Source organism: Coturnix japonica, chromosome 1 (assembly GCF_001577835.2).
Source record: "Coturnix japonica isolate 7356 chromosome 1, Coturnix japonica 2.1, whole genome shotgun sequence".
Taxonomy (NCBI): domain Eukaryota; kingdom Metazoa; phylum Chordata; class Aves; order Galliformes; family Phasianidae; genus Coturnix; species Coturnix japonica.
In genome coordinates, this window is record NC_029516.1 from 30,628,380 (window position 1) to 30,653,660 (window position 25,281).

The 25,281-nt window shown below is 44.2% G+C and overlaps 1 protein-coding gene across 2 annotated transcripts in view; it reads left to right on the forward strand.

Annotated features, from left to right (window-relative positions):
* RASSF3 (Ras association domain family member 3) overlaps positions 1 to 25,281 on the forward strand; it is an 86,903-nt gene that overhangs the window by 36,998 nt on the left and 24,624 nt on the right. Inside the window, exon 1 of one of the 2 annotated variants that reach the window (XM_015855534.2) lies at positions 5,218 to 5,480. The exons of the other annotated variant lie outside the window; for it this stretch is intronic. Within the exon in view, the coding sequence (XP_015711020.1) occupies positions 5,352 to 5,480 (129 nt within the window). The 5' untranslated portion in view covers positions 5,218 to 5,351. Of the gene's footprint in view, positions 1 to 5,217; positions 5,481 to 25,281 lie in introns of those variants that run through there. 2 annotated transcript variants of the gene reach the window in all.

Consider the following 25,281-nt stretch of genomic DNA (forward strand, 5'->3'; position numbering starts at 1 on the left):
GGAAAGGAAAGGAAAGGAAAGGAAAGGAAAGAAAGAAAGGAAAAGAAAGGAAAGGAAAGGAAAGGAAAGAAAAGGAAAGGAAAGGAAGGAAGGAAAGGAAAGGAAAGGAAAGGAAGAAAGGAAAAGGGAAAGGAAGGAAAGGAAAGGAAAGGTGAAGGAGGGTCGTGGAGAGTCACTCCTTTATATTTGCACAGCTCTTCAAAACCCCTGAATAAACATATGACAGACATATGAAATACATTTTCATCATCTGTGGTGTAAAATCTACCTTTTTACATGTGTGACAAGAAAGTGCCTGTATAAGCATGCATTTTGTAGTCAACAAAGAGGAAGAAAGGAAAATTGCTAGCAAATGTGTCTGTCTAATAGGAATATGAGTATCTTGGAAGAAAAGCGCATGCAGGCATGGCCAAGAATTGCATTATGAGCTCCATCCAAACCCGCTCAAAGGCACTGTAAGCCTTTCCATCAGTACTAGTGGGTTTGGGACAAATGTGAGCTGTGTGAAGCTTGGTGCTCCTGGCACGTGATGAGGTCAAACCCTGTGGCAGTGTCCTCAAAGAGCAGAAAAACCCCTTGATGAGGGCTGTACTCATAGTATTGTATCAGACAACTCCATCCCACTCAGCTGCGTCCATGACGTTCAGTCTCTGAGATGAAAGTTTCCCAGAATATTCATTGAATGCTGAAGGAACTCTAACCAGGACCAGGATCAAGTGTGTGAACTCAGGAGCAAGAAAGAGATTCCACGGGCCACCTTTAGTTTCCAGGTGTCCTTTTCATGTTGAGGACTTCAGCTGAAATAGTTGCACTGAGGGGAATTATGAGTCAGGTGGAATTATGAATTTGAGGAGCTGGGAAAGGACTCCAGGTAGCACTGCCTCGAGTTGTATCTGTCGCAGCAAGTACGTGGCCCCATCCCATTTCTTCATGAGGGCGGGGAGGCTGCAGAACTGGCTCCTGCTTGTTTTCAGCCTGCACTCATGTGTCTATGTGGCTGGAGCACCCTTGTTTGAATTAGCAAGTCACCAAGTATGAATCAAAGCGTAATTGTCAGTGCTGCCGGTGGCACTAAGCAGACCTGAGCTATTAATTCGAGACAAATGGGAGAAACAAGTAAACAGAAAGTTTACTGGTCTATGGCAGCTATGGGCCTGAGTGGATGTTCTGTGTCAGTTTTATTTCAATTTTATTGCTTCACTTTGATCATTTGAAATTACCACTGTTCTCAGCTGGAATGCAGGGAAACCCAAAACACATGATTTCTCAACTAATTATTTTGATTTTGAAGGGATATTCTGTTACAGGCTGTTTTTCTTCCCCCGCAACTTGTCTTTGTATCATTTTTTGCTACACAAATCACGACCTGCGTAACAAACATCGTGGAATAATTAGATTTTGCTGTAAAAATGTTACAAATAAGCCAAATTCAAAGTGCTGGTAGGTAGGAACTCTTTTTGATTTCAGTCCTACGTGTATTTGAAGCTTTAGTATGTGCTGCAGGGACTAATCATGGGTAGAGCTGTGTGTATGGTTGAGGCTTTACAGGATCAGAGCCAGCACTTGCCAAGATGCGTGAAAGCAGAAAATGAGGGGGAGAGAGAGAGAGAACCTCCAGCTTCAGAGCAACCAAAAGGCTTCCTGCTGCAACCAGAGGCAGGGGGCATCTTACAGCTTCATAGTGCTTGTAGTTATGAATACCGCTAGGGTCATTACTGGAATTCTTCTTGCAGAACACTGGTGAAAGCAGGAAAGGAGGCAATCTGCAGACTCCTGCCTTAGCACCGCGGCTGCACCCAGCCTGGCTGAGACCTGCCAAGCCATCAGCATTCTGGCTGACACTGAGGTCACACATTAGTACTTCACAGGCCAATAGGTTCTGAAAATATTTGAAATTGTGGCATATTTTTAATTCCCTCTTATCCTTCTGGCCAAGGAAAACCATGTAAGTTGCTCTTGAGGTCTCCACGCTATGGTTTGTATTTTAATAGAAAAGCACTCGAAAATGTTACAGGACTCCCCAAGCCCAATCCCTGTCTTGCTTTTAGCTGATTCTTTGACACTGTGCTTTTTGAAACAGACTAGCCAAAACCTGGAGGCTTGTATACAGAACAGTGTGTCTTGGGCACTGGCAGCCAAGCAGCCATAGTGGTGGAGTGAATGTTTGCTGAACTTCCCATTTTGTTGAGCTCTCCAAGTTTCTATGTCAGAGGGCTGAGGGGATGTTTTAGGAACATGTAAACACCATGTAGTCACTGATGGAGTTAATGTAAACGCTGTAGCATGTTTTATCATGTTGTCCTGTTGTTTAGTCTGGGGAAGAGGAGAAGGGGGGAATGATGAGAGACCTCAAATACCCAAAAGGTTGCTATAAAAACATCAGTGGGCTGCTCTCTCTCTTGATTTTGTTAAGTTTTTAAGTGAGATGTTAGGAGAATCTTTCAAACTCCAGTAGGCAGCTAAAAAGCTCTGGGACAGATGACCTGCAAGGGAGTTGTTACGCTACCATTCCTTGCTCTAAGAATGGGTTGGCTGAAGGTCTGCAGGGATGCGGCACAGACCTTGATTCTTCCTCAGAGCAGGGGATGGATTTAGTGAACTGCCCTCTGTAGTGCCCATCAACCATATTTGCATCTGGAATTGTGATCTCTCCAATGAAGAGACTTTATAATGCAAATAGACAAATGAAACTGCAAGGCCTTCAGATGCACTCCGCCTTTATGAAATTCAATATCTATTATTATTTCAGCTATGGTGGCCCAGAGTCCAGTCCTTACCAAACTGATACAATTATCCGCACCTGTTTTGCCATTCAGGAACCTTAGCTTCAATTTCTACTTTTCTGGAAGCTATTCCTGATGTTTCGTTTCTCCAAACTCTCCAAAACCACAAAGTAATTTAAAGCGGAATTTTACCTTTGATGTAAAAACAATTTTAAATATTGTTGCTCCCCTTAAGGAGCAAATATCTACATATCACACAAGTGAACCTTCTCTGTGATTGCTCTGTATTAATATCTCATTCATTAAACTTGTTCTGGAACCCAGAGTGCCCATTACTATTTTGCTTGACTTGAGCCACCACATTTTAGTGGCTTGAATGGGCTGTAATTTAAAAACACCATGAAATTCTATCTGTGTCATCAAACTTTGTTAAGTTAAATGAATGTTATTCTTGTTTTCTTCATAGGTGCATCTATGGCACTGCTAACTGCTTCATTGCTCATTAAAACAAAGCAAAAAGCATCTTCTTCTTCATTGCCAGTTGCCTGGGTGCTCACACAGTAGCTACTTCCAGCTTCATTTCTCATTGAACTAATTCTTGGGACGAGTGATTGAAAGCCTCATAGTGCTCGTCTATGTTTTAAATCTCTATCCTGTGCCGTATTTCTTGGCTTTTAACTTCAGTGTTTTTACCTAATGCTTCACTAATGCTCCTTAAGAACATGTATGCTTTCACAAACTTTATTACTGAATTGACCTTGACGTATTGCCCTATTTACATCATGCAGTGTTATTTTGCTCATTGACTACTTAAGAGGACTATCAGAGGTGACTGAAAATAATCCAATGCTAGTGGTAATCTGGAGGTTCCAGTGTTCCAATTCCCAGCTAGGAAGCCTTGATGCTTAGCATCCACCTGGTCCATGTTGCAATACAGGACAGTAGTCATGGAGAGATGTCTGAAGAGGACTGACTTCTCCTTTTAAAGGTTCTAGAAATCTTAGTGGATATACGATACTGATGATCACGATGTAGGTGGTGTTTAGTGTTGACCAGACAGCGGTATCTCAAGTGACAACACATTGATTGCTGTGCTTTAGAAGGAAAATCTGTGCTTGTTGGTGCTGCTGTAAATAAAACGTAGGCCTGTTAAATCAGCAGATTTTATCTGAACTTCATAAAGCACAATTAGCGTAATGCAGTCTGTAAGGTTACATATGTTGAGTCTGACTAGGATGCACTATACCAAAATGACTGGTCTACAAGCTGAGATCACCTGGATTACTTTAAAATCCATTTAAAAAAACATACCCGTATATTAAGATAGGAAAACCAATTAATTTTTAAACATCAGTCTTGGATAATGCATAATAGGATTTGCATTTATTATTGCAAGCACCATGTAAATCAAAATTAAAAGGCATCTCATCTGCTCGTACCTTCATGTGAATTCTTTGACTCAGTGCCACATCTGAAAAAAAAAATCAAGAAACTGTCAAAATTAGTAGGCTTAAAAACTGAGCTCTGCCTGAAGAATGAGTTCGTACTGGGATATGTATTATAAAGAACTTAGATGGACTTTCTCCATCAGTTTTTGTTGCAGCAGGAGGAAACTACATCAGAAATCTTTCATTGTCGTCAATAGGTGCTTCATGGATAGCTGAATGTCATGCCTTGCTGTCATAAACCGGAGCCAGGACTTGCAACAGATCCTGCACAGATGGACGGAGCTCCTGCATGGCACCTTATTGCCTTCACGGTGCTCTTTGTGAGCTCGACGGTCCACCCACACACGATCGGTTCTGAGGCTGCGGCTAAGCAAACAGGCTGTGTACATAACGCCTTTTGTTGCTGAGAGTCGGTCAAGTGTGCCAGTGGGTAACATTAAAACACTCCTTTGTGGTTGGAAAAAAGACCTGGGAGAAGCCAAGCTGACAGGAAAGTGAGGAGATAGATAACTGCCGGAGATGGCTCCTGCCTCACTCCCACCCCTGCCCTGGTTGCAGGCCCTGCTCCGCGCTCACTTTCCCCCCGGGATCAGTGGCATAGGATCAGCATGGCGGGGCCGAGGCCCTACAACAGGAAAGGCAGGTCTACTATATGGGCAGCTGTGCGGCCCGAGGAAGCCGTGCCTTAAAGCCAATATCCTGTCGCTGACAGCGACCAGCTCTAAATAAATTAATGGAAGAAATGAGAAAACCCGACGCAGGTAATTCTGGAGCTCGCCGGCCTTCAAGCATTGTCTGCCACATCTCCGCTCGGTGGCTGGCCGTGATTTACGCCCCGCATCATCCACAACTGATATTCTGTTGTGTCTGTCCGTCCCATCCCTGCCCGCTGCCCGTCAGCGGAGCCCCTCGGGGCCGGCTGTGTGAGCACGAGGTGTCGGCGGACCCCGCCGCTGCCCCGCGGAAACTTGTGCGGCAGGAAGAGAGGGCGGGAGGCGGGGAGCGGTCGCGGCGGCTCCTCCTTCTTCTCCTCCTTCTCCTCCTCCTCCTCCTCCTCCCGCTGCCCGGGCCCGGCGGCGCTGGGAGAGGAGCGGTCGCGGCGGGGCCCCATGCGGCGGCCGGGACGGCGCTCTCCGCCGCCGGGCCCCTCCCGTAGCAGCAGCAGCGCTAGGAGCCGCCGATGACCTGGACCAGCAGCATGAGCAGCGGCTACAGCAGCCTGGAGGAGGAGGACTCCGAGGAGTACTTCTTCACCGCACGCACCTCCTTCTTCAGGAGGCCGCCGGGCAAGACCCGCGCCGCCCCGCAAGTAAGTGCCGAGCTCCGGGTCGGGCCCGGCCCGCTCTCCACATGTCCGGAAGGGGCCCCTCTCCCCCCGGCTCTGGGCTCCCACAGGCTGCAGCCTCAAATCCCTCCCGAAGGGCTGAACGTGCGGGCTGGGATGGGGTTAAACACGGCGTGTGCTCGGGACGGAGTAACCGGCGGGACTGTGCGCCTCGTGTCGGCGCTGAGTGCGGTGCGGGGCAGCCTGGCTGCCGCCCGGGCGGCGGGGAAGGGCCCTCGGCCGCACTGGAGTGGCTGAAGTGCTCGGCGGAGATCGGCTGTAAGAGGACTTTGAAGTGAAGAGCTGATTAAAAACGATAAAAACACGAAGCTTTCGCAGTCAGCGCTGAAATGCCCGCCTCTATGGAGGATCTGCGGGCGGCGCAGGGCGAGAAGTGCCGGGGCATTAAGGCAGTCAGGCTAAACTCCGTTCGGGAGAGCAGAAACTCAGGTTGCTGTCAGCGCAGCAGCGGGGCAGACGCTGTGCTCCTTCAGCTGAAGCAGCCCAGCCCCTCTCGTCTGTTCTGAAGCGCAGCGTTTCTTTCTAAGCACGGCTTTATCCCTGGAAGCTGATGAGTCAGTTTTCCACATGCTGGCTCCCCTTCCCTCGCTCTCACTGCTTGCTCGGACCTCTGATCGGTGTTTGTACAACTCCTGCTGTGTTTTCCCTGCTGCGGGGAGGCTCAGTTAGGAACTTGGCTGAGCATGGTGCCCTCTGATCAACCTGTGGGGCTTATCAGGAGTCGTGGTTGCCCACAGCCCTTCCCCTAGGTTATGTTGTGCTGCAGGAGCCAACCTTGGTTTCTGTTTCTCCAAGGTCCACAACTTATTCCCATTAGTGACTTAAAATGTGAGCCCTGTAACCACCCCTCAGGAAACTCCTGCTCCTGTTTGAGGAAGTGCACGGAGTTTTCTTGAGCTTTGGTTTCCTTTGCAGAGTTTGGCAGGGTGCCTGGGCACACCCTGTGCCTACACCTGAGCCTGGCTGCCTTCTACAGATACCCTGGGACCAACGTTTCACCTTGTTGCCTCCCCAGGATGCTTCTTGCAGTTCCTTTCCTTAGGGGTCGTCTCTTTCTCATCCATTTTGAGTTCCAGCTTCATGCAGATTCCGATGACTCTGAATTTTCAAGCTGGCAGGTCCTGCAGCGTGTCCTTGAACTTCATCTGCTGACCTTCTTGACTGGAGTTGGCCACCACCTGGCCCATACAGAGCAGAGAATGGCTTGGGTTGGATGGGACCTTAAAGTCTACCCTGTTCCAACCCCCTGCTATAGGCACAGACATCCCCCATTTTACCAAGTTGCTCAAAGCCTCACCCAACCTGGCCTTGATCATCTCTATTGAGGCATTCACATCTCCTTTGGGCAGCCTGTGCCAGAGCCTGACTGCCCTCTGAGTCAAGAGCTTTTTAAAAGCCATTATCCCTTGTCCTATTGCTACGTGCCCTTGTAAAAAGTTGCTGTCTTTCTTATAACCCCCCTGTAAGCAGTAAAAGGCTGCACTAAGGTCTCCCTCCTTGCAAAAGAAGGTTGCAGTGTCACAGCTCTGTGTGAACAAATACCTCGCTGCTGCTATACTGTGGGTGGTTGCTTTATAATGGGATGTGAGAGGCCCCAGGTCTTGATTAAAGTCCTAAAAACATGGTTGTTTCTTTGCTTTGTAATGCTGCTGCATGAGTCGTCTTAGCAAGTACTTGTTAAGTAAGCGGTGGGTTGTGCAAACATGTAAATCACTGTGTGATGTTAATGTTCTCAGTCAAGGGGTGAAGGAAAAAAAAGCAAAAATTTGATATTCTGGTCTGGTAGCGTATCCCCAAAGAGAACTGTGGCGAGATGCTGCAGGGGATGTGTTCAAGTACATATTGGGTAGCGTGGAACAAATTCATCTGTATTGCTGACTCTGCAGCGTCAGAAACACTCAGCTAAACGTTTCTAGTCACAGAGTTATTGCCAGTTGCACTGTGCCTAATGAGTTAGAGAGGAAAGAAAAAAATCCCCAAACAATGCTGAATGTAGATTTCAACAGTCATGTGGCCAGTAAGAGTGAGTTTCCCCTTCCAGCAATAACAATCATAATAAGACTCTTTGTATGTATGAGGATGTTACTTTTGGTTTGTATTTGAGGTTTAGTCAAAAAATGCATACTATGTCCCCTTGAGCAAAGAGGAAAGAGGGGAGCTATTAGTTATTGTTTCTGTGTCTTTCTCAACTATGCAGATGCTGAGTTTTGCAGGGTGTTTTTTATTCTTGCTGAAGACAAAGTGGCTGCAATTCCTTCTATCCTTCTGCCTCAGCTCCTTCTTTCTCCTCACAGTGAAAAGGTTGGTTACAACTTTTTTGACTGGATCAAACTGAACGTGGCCCTTTTTTGTGCTCCCAGTGACTCATTTACTAAATGAAAAAGGAGGAACTGTAAATATTTTCGTCGTGCCCGTGTGACTGCTCATGTGAGGTGAACTTACCCATGCACAAAGGCTTTAGCAAGATCAGACCCGCGCTTCTGTCTAATCAAACCTTTGGAAACCATCCACTCCCTCCAGAGAAAATACCAGAAGAAGATGTTTTGCAAACTTTTGAAAGCTGACCCTTTTCTCTCCCTATTTCATGCCACCCACCCCCATCCTTTCAGGAAAAGTGAAAACAGCGCTGCCTGCTCCTGCACGCCTGCCCCTATGTCCGAGGGAAGTGCATCTTCCTGCCTGCGTTCCTGCACTTCCACGGGCCACTGCCACCCTAGCAACATCAATGTAAATCCTTGTGATACCTCTCCTCCTTTCTCACACAGTTTGGGGGCTGCCCTGGGTTAGTTCCCAGCCATGCCTCCCGCTGGGCGGCTTCAGGTACCCAGGGAATCCCCCAGTGAGGTATTTCTCTTACACAGGAGGCTTCTGGGGAAGTGCTGCTCCAGGAGCAGGCAGTGCTGTGTTCAGCATCCAAATAATGAGTGGTGTGCACGCAGAATGGCAGAATTTCACCCAGGGCTCTCTAGAAATATTAGCAAGAAAAATGCAGTTGCTTCTTGTGGCAGTTCCAGAAGCACTCACCATCCTGCTGCTCCTCAGTCTATTTTGGTTTGTACTCAGTGCTATCCTTCCCCATTTGAGGTCCAGTTTCTGCCTCTCTTCCCATTACTGCTCTCGGCCTTCACAGCTTTTTCACATCCTGACCCCACACCGTGTCAGGAGCCCAACCTGGGGCTCAGCCTTTAGAGGTGCTACCCTGCCACACTGTTGTTTCCTTCCTTCCCTCTGTGTTTCAGTGGGATTTGCAGGTGTGGTAATGGGGGTGGGAGAGGAAGTTAATATAAAGAAAGCTGGAAATGGAAGCCGGATGTGAAAGAGCAGAGGAGCCGTGCAGAGGAGAGGCAAAAGGCAGCGGGTGAAAGGCTCATCCCAGTGAGGTGACCGTCTTGCTCCACTATCAGTGCAGATTTGTGTCTTTGTTTTCAGTGGATGAGCTGGCATCCATGTGAAAAACTAAACAGGCTTCTGGGTGCAGAAACTCTTTTTTATATCTGTTCCGCAGGAATTTGCACAGTGGCTTGTGGTGTTTCAGTAAGAAGAGACACTTTAAAAGCACTTTATGTTGGAAGAAAGCAGTTTCTTGGGGTAAAGTGCTGTTTGTAACTGTTGAAGTGTAGTTAGCATGGCTTTGTGCTAACCATGTCCGTTATTAGGAAGTTCCGTGTTGTTTGGTTGTTACAGCTCTTCCCGGGTTTCCTTTCCTCAACATTCCCCAGAGAAAACGACTCTCCTGACGACCAGAACAAATGAGGTTTCTAATTATAGGCTCCGTTGGGAGCAGAAGAGGTCAGGTTTGTGTTTGACGTGTAGTCATGAAGCTTATTTAAATAATACAGCTAAAAATATCTTTTATAATGTCTTTTTTTAAATTATTTATTCCATTTGACTGTTGGTGAATATTGTGGGATAAACTTTATCTCATCTAAAACACTTGAAAGTTAAGGCTTGAAGGAACCAGCAGCATAAAGACTGTGCCTGTTTTAAGGCCACATCAGTGTTAGAGTAAACCAGCAGCCCTTGTTTCGCTCTGGTGTGCTTCATCCCGCTCCTCTCTGAGCACCCCACTCTAAGCACAAACATATAGTGTTTGTGCTTAAGGAGCTCAGCAGAGCTGGGCTGTTCCCAGAGGAGCCCCAAGGCACTTAGCAACATCTGACAGTCTCTGGAGGCGAGAGGGGATTTATGTGCTTTGTGCCAAGGAACACTGATCAATGCGCCTTGGTTTAACACCACAGTTGGCTCTTACAGTCATTAATTTATGTTCTGGGAACTTACCTAAAACATACACCGTTTTTAGGTATGAAGTGGGGAGCTACTAGTGCACAGCAATTAAGAAGCAAGATGAGGAGAGATAGGTTGATATTCTGTCCCAATGAAGGCACTGAAACATCTCATGGGTTCAGCCATCTCAGTGTCCGCAGTGCAGCAGCACTGCAGGTACTGTCCAGGCTGGATGTCTACTCTCTTTTTTCCTTTACTCTGTTATATTCATACCGTATGAGATATATCTTGGGCAGTATTTCTCTGTTAATGTAAGATTTGGGTTCTTGGGTCATTTCTTTAGGAAGATAAACCTTTGGTTCACCTACTGGAGCTCTGGGGCACGGTTGTTCTGTATATGCTTAGAGATTTGAGTTTTGGCAATGTAGCTGAGTTTGGGATAAAACTGAGGCTTTGTTTGAATGCAAAAGAGCAGAACTGCTGCAGTTTAAAGCTGCCAGATGTCAGCGTTGGGACCTGTATACCTTATGGGCTGGAATGTTTATATTGAGACTTGTTTAGATGTGTGAACAGATGTGGAAGATGCGAGGAGTTCTATTTAAGTCAAGGAATCTGGTGAATACAGGAAAATGTGCTGCAGAGCAACTGAGCTCAGCATCATCTGTGTACAGTAAGTAGATTTACAAAGTAAGCAACCAGCAATTATTTGAAAGGAAGGGAAGAGGAGGGTCTGGTATCCTGTTTTCATCGTTTCTTAATTCAACTGTAGACCTGTGACAAGAATATGAGAAAATATCAGGGTACCATCTTGGAAGAGGTCCTTGCTGACTAATACATAGCCATGGCAAGAGTGAAAATATGAAGATAAATGGAGTAAAAATCAATACTGCGTTTTGTCCCTTGTGTGAAATGCCAGTGGCAGCAGCGTTGGATTAACAGTTCTTAGTAAACCGATTAACAGAGGATTTTAAATGAAGCAATAGATCTGTAACGCAGCGTTTGCCAGTGACAATAACCTCGTGAATGAAGCCAAGCAATGTAAGTGTCAGGAAGGGATAAATCAGAGTGATGGATCTCTGTAGTTAAGCTCTCCTCTTACAGACAGGCAGCCGTCTCCGCTGACTTCAGCAGCATGTGTCCGTCAGGCCGGAGCTGTGCAGTCTGTGCTGCGCTCTTCCACACAGACAGATACAGTGATGGTTTGTGCCTATGGATGCATTTATCTGTATATTCAGTATTTATTATTCGGTGTGTTTGTTGCAGCTTGCCATAGTTAGGTGTATACTTTAGATCAAAAGCAGCCACTGTGGATCTCCCAGTTGCTACTAGGGAAACTGGAAAAAAAGAGAAGATGGATCAGGATGTTAAAACATGGTTTTAAATTAGGGCTACTAAGATGGAGAAGGGTTTAGAGAGCAAGGTATATGAGGAGCCAACATTCAGGAAAGCCTTAAAACCAGTGCATCCCACGGACTTGTAGGGAACACCCTGATGTGACTGAAGCTAGCTCAGCATGCTTCCATCCAATGCAGTTTGAGCTCTGCTGTACTGTCCTGGGTTTGTGTTTGTTTAGGTGCCTGCAGTGAAGCACGCAGTCCTGTAGGCAGGTAGGAATTGACTCGGGATGAGTAATTGCCCCTTTTGGTTTTTGGTTTTTGTTGTACTTGCTCTTTTGCCAGGCTGATGAAATGGCTGCAGTCAGTTTTTAGGAGAGTACTTCCTTTGTGGACATATGTTTGGCTGTGTGAAGTAGCCACGTGTGGTTTATGTAGCAATTAAGATCGTTTTCTAGTTACTAATCTGTGTGTGTGCTGGAGGAGACTTTGTGCTCCCTTACACAGAGGTATGTTTGCTGTGCTGGAAGTAATAGTAAGGGCAGCAGTGGTGCCTTGGCCTGGGTGTGCAGGAACAAATGACAAAGCAAGTTTATTGTCTGTAATCTTTTATAGTCATCCCTGTTGTCCCTAATTAGGATTGCATTTCTTGTTTGCTGTCTTGTACTTCACCCCCAGATGTGTTCAGGTACGTGGATGTACAGTCTGGCTATGCCATACAGTCACTGTGCTTTATATTTGTGGTATCTGATCCACGTGAACTTCTTAAAACCACATTAATAATAACAAAAACTGAAGATCAAATTCTGCTCTGGCTGAAGATAGTATTTGTTTAATAGCTAAGTAAATGTTTAATCTTATTTCCAAAGAAGCAGAGGTGGTCGTGATTTGGCTTGTCCCTTTTGGGACTGGTTATATTGGTTAGTAGTATCTTAACACTCCTGTTGATGGGTTGTAACCTTTCTCGTAGAGAGCTTCCTCTCAGCCACTTCCGATGCATAGTTGTGCCTCAGATCATGATAATCTGACAAATGGGTGAGTTTAGTTTAAAAGTTCTATTTAGATGATGATTTTTCTTGCTTGCTCTCTGCTGAAGAATTCTGCTTACTGGGAACAAAACGTGCAGATCTTGCTGTTTGGTCCACAGGTGGCTTGATTTAGTGTGTTCACTTACAGATACATCAGCTAAGAGTTGCAAAACATCTTTGTAGTTGATTTGAGAAGCATCTGGGAAAGCTGTGTAAACTCTAGCAAGTGCACCAGAGATTTCAGTGTGACCCACAGAGCTGATGTCTGCAGGAACTGGCACTGCCAAAGAACTGGAAAGATTAAAAATATGACGATTGCATGGTGTGTATTGGGAGAATTGACCTGTGTTGTTTGTCCTGGTGTCTGAAATGAAGAGCTTCCGTGTACAGTGTCACTGAGATCAGCTTCTTTTGTGTGTGACAGATGTAGTTTGCATTCAGTATTACAATTTTAATAGGTTATTATTGATGTCTGCAAAGATTCTGTAGTGTAGGCATAGACAGGTGTCTTATGTTACCTTTTATGAGACTGATTTTCATGCATGGCTCTGGTAGATTGCTGATAGTAGCAGGGTGTACATGTGGCAGGTAACCTGGGCTGTGCCTGAAGAGCTCAGCGGTCTGTGCCATCCCAAACACACATGGGAGCATCACTTGTGCAGGTGGCCTGGTATGAGCAGCAGTCAGACAGCTGTGTAATCTGCAGAAAAGTACTCTGCTTTACAAAGGAGGGCTTAATATTTCATTATGTCCCGATATTTACAGCTTGCACAGAGCCTGATTTAACAAAGCATCACTTGACAGTGTCTACATAAAATGTGGCCTTGTAACTCTGAAATACTTTAAATGTAAGGCTTTGTGAGCTGATTTTGGTGTGAAATCTAATAGAAAGGAGTTTCTAGTTGTCGTATCAGTTAGAAGGCTGGGTTAAAATAACCAAAATGCCTAATGTGTTATTCAGGAGCCCTCACATTCTTGAATTAATACACCTTTTTTCCTTTCAAAGACTGTGCTGTGTGGGATGATGACTAATGACAGGAGTCCTAATCAACTCTTCATGTAATGAAACCATTTAACTGCTGCTGGAGAGCCTATTAAGTGGATCTCAGGACCTGAGTAGATGGGTTCATACTAGCTGGGAGATACATTTTCGTGTAGTTGCACCACTGCAGATTTCAGTCTGAAATTCGTTTTTCTATTTGCCCACGTGATTTAGTTATTTCAATGAGAAAGTGACTCTTACGATGCGCTTGAATTGCTTTAGCTGTTTTTTGATTCACCAAAGTGGTAGGAGATTAATGTATGTACATATGGTGGTCTGAGCTTCTGGTTATGGTCACATGCACCACTGAAGTAGGCCATCATGTTATTTTCAGCTGCATTTTTCTGTCCTTGTTGAATTAAGTGCACAGGGAAAGAACTGCCTTCCTTAAGCTTATTTCTAAGGGCTCCATGAATGATAGTATAAAATAAATATTCCTCTATATAATGCAGTGGTGTCTTCTCTCATTCTTCATGGTCCTGGCCATGTGATAAACTGTTTAATTCTTTGGGGTACACATTACTTTCTCTTCTCCTTTTAGTCTGAGACTTATTTGCACTTCTCTGGTTTGCACCAGAATTGCTGACAAATGTGAATACCTTCTCTCGACATACCCATCTAAGCTGGCAAAATATCGCTTGAGGGTCTGATTTGGCCTTTATGGGAACAAGTTTGTTTTCACAGAACTTGAAAAAAGGTATTAGTGTTCATCTGCCCATGTGATCCGCTCTGCTGAACTTCTGTCAGGGCCTGATCTGTGTGGAAGGGATTTCAGCAGCGTTTTGAAATGAATAAAGAGTAAAACGCGACTGATACAGAACCACCGTCTTTTAATCAAAGTGGACCGAAGAATGTTTTCTGCAAGGTTTTAAATGCTCTACCACAGTTGCATTTTTTTTCTTCCTGGAAAAACTACATAGACTGTATAAGTAAATAAATGAACAAAGAAGTAAAACCAGGCTGTGCCCTTATTACTACCTTAAGCCGATGTGCTGTGGCACTTCTCAAGATGGATGTGGCTGTGAGATCTGAAGTTTTTAGTCACCCTGGTTCCAAATCCTCGATCTGCCATAAAATGAAGCAGACAGCTGATGTACTTAACTTGGTGAGACTTTAAATTGTGGATTAGGCTGAGTGCTAATTAGCCAGCACATGGAATAGGCAGTTCTTCTACCTTAAGCCTCAGTGACAGCACGTGCAACGTTATCTTTGCTAAACGTCAGATATTTGGGTGAAGAGAAAAACCAGTGATACTTCATAGGTCAATGGATGTCAAATATGAAGTGGTTTGGATGCTCGGAGTGCATTGCATCAGGATTTCCTCTTTTGCCTATTAAATCATAGGGCGTTTGTCAGTGCCTTGACATTATTATGACAGTGCACTTGTTATAAGATATAGGGAAAATAATGCCTGGTTTACACCTTTCTCAAGTTCTGAATGAGAATGAAGATGTCTGTTAAACAATAACACTACGTAAATGCCCAGCTGTCAGAAAATCAAGCAAGTTGTTGCAAAACATAGCAGGTAGTGCAAATGCAAATCACTTTAACTAATCTTTGATCACGAAATCACAAGGAGGTTCCTTGGGAGGCTAATCCTGTGCTTTGTCACCAGGTGCTTTGTTCTCACCTGTGCTCCTGAGCTGGGTTTTCAGTGGCTGAAGCTCTTGGCAACGCGCTGCTGTTTTGGCTTGCTCCCATCACTTGGTTTGTTCTTCAGCTGCCAGTGCTGAGTGTGTTAATGTCAGCAGCAGGCACAGAAGCCTCTGTGGAGCAGCGTTGGATCTGCTGAGTTGAGTTCTAGGGTCAACTTCATTTTTCTTCTCATAGGGGGCACCCTGAAAAGAGTCATTGCCCTTCAGTAGCTTCAGGGAATGTCCTGGCAAAGACCTTTAACATGGTGATCATAGGAAGAGTCTGAGCATTTTATATACCACGTGTTCCACTGCTCCAAAACAGAGGTGTGAAGATCTGCCTTAGTAGAACTAGCAAAGGGTTTAAGTCTCAGATGTTTCCAATGGACCAGAAATTGCAAAATGCCTTTAATTTCTTTCTAAACATCTTCTACTTATGACATGCATCTGCCTGGTCATGGAAATATCTTTATTAGGGTATAATTAGGTATGATTAATAATATCACAAATTATTTTATGTATAGAATTGAGGGGTTTGTCTAAGTTGGCAGCTATGTTGATTCAGTTACACGTTCACATGATAGGAAGCTTATCTCAAGATGTGGGAGCACGATTGTTTCTGCTGTGCTGTAAGGTTGGTATTATGTGAAGTGGTACATCAAAGCAGTTTCTGATTCTCTGAACTTTAAAACTCACAGCTGATTTAATTAAAAAAATATATAAATAAATTAAATGCAACATCTTTCTCCGCCCACTAAAACAGACCCCAAGTGTTCTTCAAAGCATATTTAGTTTTAATGGCTTGGTGATTTCTTCCCTGAGGCGTTTTTGAAGTTCCTGTTAGCACTGGAATATGAAGATGTAGCTTTGAATTGTGAAGATAATAGACCACTAAGAGGCGTTTGCCTCTTACGATGACAAAATGGCATGTTCTGTAAAAACAGAAAGAGCCAATAAACCTGATGATATTTTCTGTAACTCTCAAAAGTTCATGGCAGGATTTCTTTGTGATTTATAACCTGAAATTGCTCCTGGAGCAGCCTGGTGAGCTTAAAGATGCTGGTATGCCCTTCTTGCTTTCCCTCTTGCCTCAAAATTGAATCAAGGATGTGTATTAAAATGAGCTTGCAGGCTTTAAGCAGTCTTTTTATTCAGAAAAATCTTATGATGTGTAACACAGCTTTTACAGCACTCTTCGTATAGTTGTGAGCACACTGTATGGAGGATTTTTGGGTAGGTGCTCTGTGATATGTGCCTGGATTTGTCTTAATTAAGTAATAATCCATGTGTTTTCATCTTGAGAGATAGATGTAGAAGATAGAGGAGGAAAAAACCAAAACCCAGTAAACATCTTTCTGCAGGTGTTTCACATTTTGTGGTAACTGTGGCAGAAACAAGAGGCAGCTGAGCAGTGTTAATTATTTGAAGAATTATAACAGTTGTGTTGTTGGTACTGCCGCCGGCATTTTGTTATCTTGCAGGCATTGAAGTGTTACAATATAGTGAGGTACAATCCATAGAACTATGGTGCTGTTCCCTGGATTTGGGAAGGAACTGTTATTTTTAGGTGTTTCTGGAGAATCTTTCTCTCTCTTCCCCTTATTCCCTCAATATATGCTGCTAAATGAACCTCTTTCCTGCTTTCCAAGAGGGATGTGGTCTTTGACCTGATTGTTCCCAATACTAAAGAGGTAAGCAAAAAAACCCTGAAATATTGTGGTGATACCCTACTGAAGCTTTGAACTTGAATTAGCTTCCACTTGCTTTTGAACATGTACAAAGATGTACTTCCCTGAGTAGCATTTGCTCTGTTCCCTCTTTGTTCTTCACACCATGGGGCTTTGTGACTCACCTGAACCTCCCCTGTCTCAGTTTTAAACCATTCCCCCTTGTCCTATCACTATCCACCCTTGTAAACAGCTGTTTCCTCTCCTGTTTATATGCTCTCTTTAAGTACTGAAAGGAACATCATCCTAATGGAAAGAAACTCATCCTACTTCTGTTGATTGTGTCCTGTAACATCTTGGCAACACACCCAAAATGCAGATGTGACATGTCTAGGGTTATTTTAGAGCATGGTTGCCATCGCTTGAGCAGAGGGTGTGGTTTCACTGCAGTGTTAGTTTAATTAAGCTAGTTTTAAGGCAGACCCATTCCTTGAACCAGCTTGTCGTGTGGCTGCATGAGGAGCTGTGCTGGTGCTAGAGGGGCTGGAGGAATGCATAGGTGGGGAGGGTGGGACCTCAGGAAGCCCCATCTGGGCTTTTCTTACCTGGCAGAGCTGTGCTTTGGGATCGCTCCGAGGAAGAGCCTGAGCAGAAGGTGCAGGGAGGATGTGTCTTGGAGTGCTGGGATGGATTTCTTAACCGTGTGCTCAATGGAAATGCTCCGGGTAAGCAGGAGGTGGAAAAGTTTGTTTGTTTTAAATGTATAGGAGATAGTGAGACAAGATAAGCAAGGAGAAAGCAGTACAGTTTACTCAGTGGGGAAAACTGTTTGTGCTTTAGGCTGTGATAAAGTAGGAAACAGAAAAGGACTGCAATGTAAACTTGGGTTTACTTGGAGGTTTCTGATACTACAAATGAATGTATTTGTTTATTTTTACCTCTTCATATTTTCTGTGGATCTGGATTCTTCTCTTCATTGTTCCCTATAACAGACTGTATAGACCAGTTCATCAGTTTAGGAAATAAGGTTGAGGGCACTGTTTTAAATGTGTTATAGTACAATTTAAATGTCATGCCAGCCCAGAAAGCGGCTTTTTATTGTGTAGCCTTCTTTCCTGTGTTTTAAAAACTGCAGGGAGGTTCCCTTGTTTGACAGTTCTGAAGTGGTAGAAGGTTGGCGTGTCTTTATTAATCTACTTGATGAATGTATCTTCAGTGTCATTTTCATGCCAGTTTGTAACAGATCTTACAACTGAAACTGTCTGCTTCTGGTAATTATCACAGAAATCGACTTTGTGCCATGATTTAACTGTTGTACTTTGGACTTTATTGATTATGGCAGGTCTCCTCTGAGACGGGAGATTCAGGTTAGATAATTTGGAGGAAGTTTTTCACACGGAGGGTGGTGACACACTGGAACAAGTTGCCCAAGGAGGCTGTGGATGCCCCATCCCTGGAGGCATTCAAGGCCAGGCTGGATGTGGCTCTGGGCAGCCTGGGCTGGTGGTTGGTGACCTTGCACATAGCGGGAGGTTGAAACTGGATGATCATTGTGGTCCTTTTCAAACCAGGCCATTCTATGATTCTGTGGATTAGGGGTATTTTCCAAAGTATAGGCAGCTTTTTAGACACTACTACTACTCCAGGAAGAAAAAAAACAAAAAACAACAGAAACATACCTTCTCCTGAGTAAAAGACATGAGAAAAATGCAGGTGAAAAAGGAGCTACTACTGTGGAAGTGGGAGCTGCAAAGGGCAGTAGGTATTGGACCTCTGAAAGAAGAGAAGGATAAGCCTCCTACCTTTCTCTGACCTCAAACATTTGAGCCTGATGGCTCCTGACTGTTTAATCATTTATTTTTGCTCATTTCAAAGAGGGAAAGCATCACTTGGTAAGCTTCTGATCAACTGTAAGGCACTGACTGGCTGACACTGCTGAGCCCTGAGAGCATTTCTGAGACTGTTAGAAAAGAGGCAGCCTTCCAACTCAGCTTGTAGATGAGCGTAATGGAGAGGGTTGCAGAGGAAGGGCATAGAAACTTAGACATAAATACAATGAATTTTGGTTCTGAAAATTAGTAGTATTCCCTAGCAGTTAATTGTGAAGGCCCTTGTGTTTTATTGAGAGCTGAGAAATGGAGCACTGACCATCAGTAGCCATGTGTGTCTCAAGCCTTCTGAGGATGCAGCACGTCCTGGTCAGGGTGAGGAGACCAGGAGAAATCACCTGGCTCTGGCCTCTCCCTTCTTCCCTGTTCTGGCTTTTCCCTGTCCCAGCTCTGAGCTTCACTCCATACAGTGGCTGTGTGAAGAGTTAAACATCCTCTCTGGACAAAGGGGACAACATGATCAGAGTTGATGCAGCCTGGAGCCCCCTTGTGTGGTTTTGGCTGCTTGGTGTGACTTCTGCTCCCAGCCCTGTGCATTGTGCCAACACCAACAAGAGGAGAGGCCGGCAGGGGATTTGCTGCCACAGCTGTACGGCACTGCGGAGGGCTTCAGCAGGTTGGTTAGGAAAACAAGAAATCCGTGAGAGCCTGGGCAGGTGGAGGATGTTGTCAGTACTGTAAGCCAAGTGTTGGCTGTGCTCTGGTTTGTGATGTGGAGGGCTGAGATGGCAAGGTATGGGACCCTGCCTCCCTGGTGAAGGGGAGGCCAGGTAGCTGGAGAGCAAGGAGAAAGATGGCTTGGGGAGCACCTGCTTGGAACTGGAGCAGAGGCTTGCATGGAAACAAGAGGCTCTGGACAGCTGATCTCATCAAGGTTGGTGTCTGGAGCAGGTGGTGGGGGGTTGGTGGGAGCTCTGAAGCAGTGCAGGGAAGCTGGATGGTGGGTTGGAGCCATGAGTCTTTGCTATACAAACAGGAGCATTTAAAAGAGAGCAGCTTGCATATGAGAAAATGTGTTTTGTTGTTGCTGCTTGTATTTATTTTTGGTCATTTTTCCTCTACTGCCTGTTCTGTTTTCATTCATCTCAGAGCCGACTGAGTTGGCTTTGAGCTCAAATCAATCAATATTTATTATTTTATGTGTTCCTTTACATCTCTTTCTTCATGGCAGTAATGACTAAAGAGATCACAGAAAAAATACCTGGTTGCACATCGTTTCTCAGGTGCTGCTTACTAACACCACTTAGCAGACATCTGTTAAGCAAGGCTATTCATAAACACTGACAAGGTGGGTAATTATTAACTGTAAATCCCTCAGTTCTGACTGCTCTTCTCTGGGGTTTTAAGACAGTTGCTGATAATGGATAGGTTGTTAAAATACTTTTCCATGCTGAAGTCTAGCAACCCCACTCTAATTCTGATCCCTTGACTGCTTTGCAGGTTGCAGGGAATATTCAGTGCTCAGGTGTCATTTCAGGCTGACCTTGAAGCTCCTTTTATCAGACTACAGTCAGGCTGGAACCCAGCTGCTTTACTCCAGAAGGCTTCAGGGTGCTTTGGCTGCCCTTCAGAGAGCATGCATGAAATGAAATGTAGAAAGAAATTCGGTTTGATGTTTTTTGTTTTGTTTCTGAGGTAACACACCAGACTACGTTAAGTATAGTGGTACCTAAAGCTTGAATGTTGGCATACAGCAGTATTCTATGGAAGCGAGTAAAAGATGGAAATTTAATAATATTAATAAGGCTGCTGTCTACTAATTGAACTTCTTGTATTGCTTGATTGCCAGTAAAAAGGTAGGAAAAAAGAAAAACATCATTTGAGGGTTTGTTTTGTTTTATGCTTTATTTTTTTGCTAGACAGACAAATGCAGACCAGTTGCATGAAAGTGTTTGCTCTGGCACCCTTCATGCTTATGAGAGTCTTTGCTTATGAGCTGAATTCTGGGACAGTGTCCAAGCATTATGCAGTCTGGAGCGCTTATCTCTTGCATTCTTTTTTATTATTCTGCACAGCAGAGTACACAGACCTACTTAACAGACTCTGTGTGATGGTGGCTCTGTGTCCTGTTTCAGATCCTCTCTCCTCTGCTACAAAGGATGTGCAATTAAATCTCCCCTTTCAAGGAGGTCCTGCTCTTCAGTTCCTGTTTATTCTTATGCCTTGAGCCTCGATGGTGTCTTTTTTCTTCTGATTTGAAAGTCTTCTACATTAGTGATACAACATGCTTCAAGGTGACCTATCGTCTTGCATTTGTCTCTGGGAGGATGATTAATTCACTGAGCAATATAAATCGTTCACTGGTTTTATTTGAATACTTGGCAGAGTGCACATGAAACTTTACTTTTGTGCCTTTGTGTCCACGTTCCCAATACAATAATACTCTTTTACAATAAACCATTACATGAATGGTGTTTCTGACCCTCTGAAGCTCACTTCTTGTGATGACAAGAATGTCATTTTATGTACCTGCGGTGTTTGTGCAGGGTTCTTGGTTAATGTCTGGAGAAGCTGAAAACTGTGCATGGAACAAGTCGACTGTAAGCACAGATGGCAGAAATACAGTTGGTTTTACACTGTCTTTAACTGTGGCAGGCAGAGCTTTGGCTGTGTTGTGCAGGTGTTTCAAAATCAATGGTTGCTTGGATGGAAGGATAACTGAGTATCACACAAACTGTCCTCATTCGCTATTGACAGTAGGATCTTCAGGTTCTTCTGGCTGCCTACTTTAGCTCTGTTTCCTAGAGCAGCAAGACTTCTGCAGCCCATCCCTGTCTTAAGCATGGGGCATCTTTGCTTGTTCTCACAAAGGGATGGGGACACACAAAGTTCCTGCAGATTTTCCATTTAGCCATGAGCAGGTTTTGCAGAGACCCTGACAGTGCTCCAACCAAAAGGACAGCGGGGGTAATGCCAGGTGTAAAGGAATCCACCTGAGAGAAGCTCTGCTGCTCCGTACAGAGGAAAAATACTTCAGTCCCAGCTCACCCCTTTGTAGCCATCCATATGAAAGTCTTCCAGCGCTTAGTTGACATGAGAACATAGTAAACTAGGCTTTGTTTAGTTCATTTGCACACAAACCTCTTGCTTTTTTTTTTTTTTTTGCTGTCCTTGGGCAGCTACTGGAGGAGTTTCCATTACTAAATGGAGCTGATGCTGTCCCTGACCTTGGATCGTTTGAGTCAGAAAGTGTTTTTAGAACAGCCTTGCTTTTTTAGTACAAAGCAGGACCTGAGAGTTTTTCAGAGTTCAGTAAATAACCCTGTGTTGGGCTGCTCATGCTGCAGTTTCTATTCCCACTTGTATCTCTAGGCCTCTTCCCTCTGCTCCCCTCCAGTGCTGGTGGCAGGAGGGGGTGAATCCCTGGAGAGCTGGGAATGCTCCTAATGAATGGCACTTGACAGTAATGTTTTACCAAACGTATTTGTATTTTATGGAGTACAGAGGTTGCCCCTTTCCTTCCCTTTCCCACTGGTCTTCGCTGTCCTTCCTAGCACCATTGCTGCCCTACAGTATTTCTCTGAGCTGGGGTGCTGCTGGGCCCCACACATGGCTGTGGGGCAGCTTCAGCTGGGAGCCCATGGGATGGCTGCCCTCGGCACTGGGCTGAATCTGGCAGGATTACAAATGCCTGCTTTCCACTAACCGTTCCAATCACAAGGCAAAGATAAAAATGGACAGATATGTCTTTCATGAGTTTATAAACTTCAAAGGATTTGGCTTTCTTTTCATGCAGGCAGCTGGCTTTTGATTCCATGCTTTGGCTTTCCTTCCCTAAGTGCTCTTTCCCGACTCTCATAGCACAGAACTTTTATGTGATGTTGGAGATGATTTCCAACACGGAGTGGGATTTAGGGATGGTTTTTGGAAGTGAGGTGCTTCGTTTCTGTAGGACTGATTCTCTGGAGCAGCTCAGTGTTCTCAGTCCTCGGTGTTAGGAACGACCCATGAGTTCCTTGTGAGAACGATCTGCCTGCAGATCCTTTCCTCTCTGAATAGCAGAGACCAAAGGGCTTCAACCAGTTACCTCCAGGTGAAGCAAACCTTGGAAAATCCTGTGTAAAAGAGAGCAGATCAAATCCATCTTCGTCCTAATCATAGCAGCCTTTTAAAGCAAAGGGAATGAGTTGTCTTGGTCTTTGCAGATATCTCACCTGAGTGAAAGTTCATCATTCTTTTCTTTCCAGGAATTGATGTAGGAGGGACAGGATCAAAAATATGATTTATAAGCGGATATACAAAATGTCCTTATTGTTAATGCAATCTTTTATATTTTAAAAGGACAGAAAAGCAACCCCAAACCCTTCATTTTGCAGTTGATGTATAATGTAGGGTTTAGCTGTAAGCCATTGCCTCTGTCAGAGCAAAGGATGCTGTTTTTTTTCTCCTCTTAGCTGCTTTTGCCACTTCCATCTTTGGAAAACAGGATTCCTTTCGAGTTCTTTGTTATTGTAAGAGGGTGGTTACTTGTCTGAGCTGGATCGTGCAAATGACAGTGTTTGTTCTTAGCAGCAAGATGATAGGAAGCAAGTGAAGTTCCTACTTTACTTTTAGTTGTTCTGTAGGGTAGCAGTAAACTGGGAGACTACTGAGGAGAGTGGCTGGATTTGTAGTACTGGTAAGAATGCCATAAAACATGAAGGCATTTTGCAGTGCAGTAGTAGAATATTCATGCTTGTCATTCAGATGAATTTCAGTATCTTCTGCATGCCTTCTTTTTGTAGCAGCGCTGCCTTTCACAGTGAGGATGGTGTTGCATTATTGCCACGTCCAATCAGTTGCATAAGACAACTTTGATTCTTTACAGCAATGCGGTTTTTACTGCGGGGTGGCTTATAAACAAATGACTGTAGGTAAATGCATGAAGCACAGCAGGGAATTTTAAATGTAAGTCTGGTGAGAAAGATTAGTGAAGGAAGTACTGCTGAATGTGGGAGCACAGCGTGACACTTGTAGTTCTGCAGTTTGCAAATACTTTGTGGATTAAGCATCTCCAACTTCAGCAGCAGTTGTTTTTAATGTTACTTGTTAGAGAACGGGATGTGAGATTGCATTTAAGTTCATTTAGTATATGCCCCCCTTAGTAAGCATATGGAAGTTTAGGAACATGTGGAACTGAGTGATTTTGTGTACCATTAAGGCATGTGGTCATTTGTGTCACCTCAAGTAGGTTTTTCCCATACAACTTCACTGTAGGCTCCAAGTCCAAATTTGAATGCTGCTCATCTAATACAATTATAGGTGTTTCTTGCAGGTGAGCTGGCGTGTGTTGTGCTCTTGGTTGCAAAGATGCATCTTCAGACTGCGGGAGCATTACAGATGAGACTTGGCAAAACCACCTGAGCTTGGCTGTGCACTGGTGCAGGGGTCACCTGTGAGGTTGTCAGCTCAGGATGAAAAGAAAATGGTGGTTGTCCAAGTTTGAAGGTGTGTGTTGTTGGGTTGTGTCACACTTGGGAAAACATAGTGCTCTGGGTGATAAGGTTTTAGTGTTTGCTCCATAATACAAACAAGAGCCATGAAGAGCATGGTGTGATGTGAACCAGTGGCCTTGTTGTCCAAAGTAATGCTGGTTACTTCAGCCCCTCACTTGTGTTTTGGTGAGGTTGGAATAAATAAGACAAAGGAATACAAGTAAGGCAGTCCCTTTAGGAGAAAACACTTTAGGAGTGTTATCATTCTTCTGGAAAAATCGAATGGGTTGTGTTTCCTTTCCAGAAGGGACTTGCATTGCAAGTCTGAATTAATATTCTAACAGCTAACTGATCTGTCAAAGCATTTGCCATCTTACAGACAGCTCTTGTAAGTGCTGTCTGTCCATCCTCTCTCTCAGCTAGTCAAAGCATCGGGCTGGAGAAGGATCTTCTTTTAGCAGAATCAAACTGACAGTTGGTAGCATGCTGAAAATAGCAGATTTCTCTTATTTTAAAGTGCAAGCAAGCACAAATCAAAGCATAGGCACCGTGCGGTGTTTTCCATGTGTTTGTATTCACTTTTGCCACTGCAAGTGCCAGCTAATCAGGCAGAAACAGTACTTAATTGTTGAAATCTAAGCATTCATTGCTCAGTAGTCAGGAAATGTGAATTGACGGGTAATCTGCACTGTGCAGAAATCTATTGTAGACATACTGGATTTGTCTGCCAAAGCCGGTGGTTAAATATTATCTGAAGCACATGAAATATACACCAGTATTAAACTTACAGCAATTAATGAAAATTTGGTTTTCAACATTGTTTTGGACACAGCATGTTATTCAACGTAACAGCCAGATTTTAGGAATTAAGTTTTAAATTAATTGTCCTTTTAGACTTCACTGTGCAAATACGTTTTGCTGTTACAGGTTTGTCTTCTATGGATTAAAGGCTTTTGCTTTTCTTTAGTGTAACTGACAGCCCTCTGTTGTCCTACTCCTTCAGAAGAGGTTGATGACAACTGCAAACACTTGACACCTATGAAAATCAGCCCTTACATCCTTTAAGTTCAGAAAAGCTTTTGTGGTATTGCAATAAGAGGTAATTTGGAAAAAGCATTTAAGGTCTGTAAGCCTCAAGTTTAGCACTCTGTTTACCTTATTCTTTTTATAAAGCACTTCCTAAAATGGCTTAACTATGGTGACAGGTACTTCTAAACCAAATGGACTGGACTGCAGTGCTTTCTTCAAAGCCTCTTTTACACATAGCAGTAGGAACAACCATGCTTTTGACTTATCCCCTTTTAATTTGAAGTTCATCAGTGACACCTGACAGCTTTCTCTGAGGCACACATGGGCGCAGTATGTGCCATGTAAGTGCCTGCAGATATTTGAGGATATTGGGCGAGTTCAAGTGCATCTTTGATTCCCTTCTTATCATGCACTTTAAATCACTTTAACTACAGAAAGGTGCTTCATTTTTTTTCTTTGGCTTTCACCAGCGAGGAGAGACAGACCCAGCTCTGTCTTTATTAG